The sequence below is a fragment of the Capsicum annuum genome, chromosome 6 (genome assembly GCF_002878395.1).
Source record: "Capsicum annuum cultivar UCD-10X-F1 chromosome 6, UCD10Xv1.1, whole genome shotgun sequence".
In the NCBI taxonomy this organism is placed as follows: domain Eukaryota; kingdom Viridiplantae; phylum Streptophyta; class Magnoliopsida; order Solanales; family Solanaceae; genus Capsicum; species Capsicum annuum.
In genome coordinates, this window is record NC_061116.1 from 13,364,701 (window position 1) to 13,366,963 (window position 2,263).

Consider the following 2,263-nt stretch of genomic DNA (forward strand, 5'->3'; position numbering starts at 1 on the left):
GCTATAATTCGGGAATAATCATGTCTTATATCTATGTAAATATAAACTGTACAACAATAGTATTGAACAACAAATTTTCTCACATAAAACGAGAAACAATACATTTAAAAGCTAACCTTCAAGGAATAGTTCGTGTATAAACAGCAACTCAAGAGGAAACTACAAATCACATGGAAGATATTACATCAGAAAATTCAAAAATTTAATAAGAGCAAGGACCTCGGGAATTAAAAACTCATAATCTTCATCAATAATCATAATTCCCTTCTGTTTTGGATCAATGGGCTATTAGTATGAGAAGTACTGCCCGAACTATACTGTCCTGAAAAGTTGCTGCTATTTGTGTTGGAGCTCGAACTATATTGTCCAGAGCAATTGTTGAAAGCTGTATTAGAGTCAATTGGAATTGTATAAAGATCTGATAATTCATCTTCATTATCTTCATGTCCATGTTCATTAGCCCAAGGATTATTTTTTGTGAACTTTCTTAAATTTTCTAGTTCCATTGCTACGTCTTTCATTGTGGGTCTATCTTCTCCGTGCAAGCTAAGACAACTTTTCACTAGCTCAGCCACCTTTTGGAGTTGTGCAAGGCTTCCTTCTCTTACTACTCTGCGATCAAGAATTTGAAATAATTGATTCTTTTTCATGGATAAAACAAAATATTCTGCCAAATTCTTGTCCTCGTCATTTTTGTCCCTCGAAATAGGCTTCAACCCTGTTAAAAGTTCTGCAATAACTACTCCAAAACTATAAACATCACTTTTGTCGGTCAATTGACTTGTACGAAAATATTCAGGATCTAGGTATCCTAATGTCCCTTGAACCATTGTAGCAAGATGTGTTTGATCGATAGGGATTAACCTGGAAGCTCCAAAATCTGCCACTTTCGCAGTGTAAACATCATCCAATAATAAATTGGCCGACTTGACATCTCTGTGAATTATAGGCATTTGTGCAGATGAATGAAGGTAAGCAAGTGCGCTTGCCGTCTCACTAGCAACTCTTAGCCGATTTTGCCAAGATAACCAAGGAGCCCCATTTCGACTGTGGATATGCTCGTAAAGAGTTCCATGAGAAATGTATTCATACACCAATAAAGGAACTTCAGCTTCTAAACAACAACCAAAGAGTCTCACCACATTTCTATGGTTGACTTGAGTAAGAATAAGTACCTCATTGATGAACTGTTCAATCTGATCCTCGTCCACAAACTTAGATTTCTTAATGGCAACTACACTATTATCAGGTAGTATACCTTTGTAGACAATTCCATTTCCACCACGACCAAGAATTCTATCACTGGCATAGTTGTTCGTAGCCTTCTTCAGCTCCGCGGCTGTAAAAATTTTGGTTGCTTCCACACCACTCTCGTTAGAAGATATTCGTTGTTTCAAGAGCAGACCACCATTTTGTTGGAAGAATTTCTCCCGAAGTTTAATAAGTTTTCTTTTCTTGATGCTGAAATAGAGCCAAGTTGTCCCAACTACTAGGGACACAAAACCAACTCCCATACCTGTGTTTATCCAACAAATTTATAGGAATTAGAAATCTAAGAGAAGCTGGACATGCATTCCTTTTTTATTTTATCACTTCAGAAAAACATGTATCATTTATCACTTCTGTGTAAAGGCCATGACTTTTTCAACTTACCAACAGAAAACTTGATCCATGGGAACTCTGAGTTCGAGCTTGGTTCAATACAGCCACGACCATTCTTTCTGCCATCACCGGTGTGTCCTTCAGGACAAGAACAATTGTAACTCCCTGGCATGTTTATGCAAATCTTTTCACATGAATTGGCGTTTGGATCTGCACATTCATCAATATCTGGCATGCAAAACAGAGAAAATTAATCGCTGACGCTTTGCCTTTTTTATCAGTTTTTATGATAATTACTAGCAAAAGTTGTGATTTTGTGCACTTATGGCAACTAGCTAGGACTATTTGATTAAGCTTGGAAGTAGGAATATTTAAACAACTCTCGTATCATGCTAAATGTCTATTGCTTGACCATGCTCCTTTTGAATGTATCTTTACCTTTTCCATGATAACGAATACAAGTTGATGTAGTTAAACCACATTCTTTTTTTTTTTTTTTTTGGGTCAAGTTGATGTTAAACCATATTCTTTATCATATAGCTTGAATACTTTGAAGTTACTAGCTATTTATATAGCTTCGTATCTTTAAGCATTACTCTAAGAAATAAGTGGATAACATCTCCTTTTCCAAAAAAGAAAAAAAACTTAATAACATCGCATT

The 2,263-nt window shown here is 35.8% G+C and overlaps 1 protein-coding gene across 1 annotated transcript; it reads right to left on the reverse strand.

The window, feature by feature from the left end:
- Positions 1–60: 60 nt before the first annotated feature.
- LOC107853574 (wall-associated receptor kinase 2) lies at positions 61–1,830 on the reverse strand (the record flags this gene model as incomplete). The annotated part of the gene is given in 2 exon segments (XM_047414651.1): positions 61–1,516; positions 1,654–1,830. Coding segments are annotated over 2 exon segments (1,439 nt in total), but the record flags the coding sequence as incomplete, so codon positions are not given.
- Between the last annotated feature and the right edge of the window lie 433 nt (positions 1,831–2,263).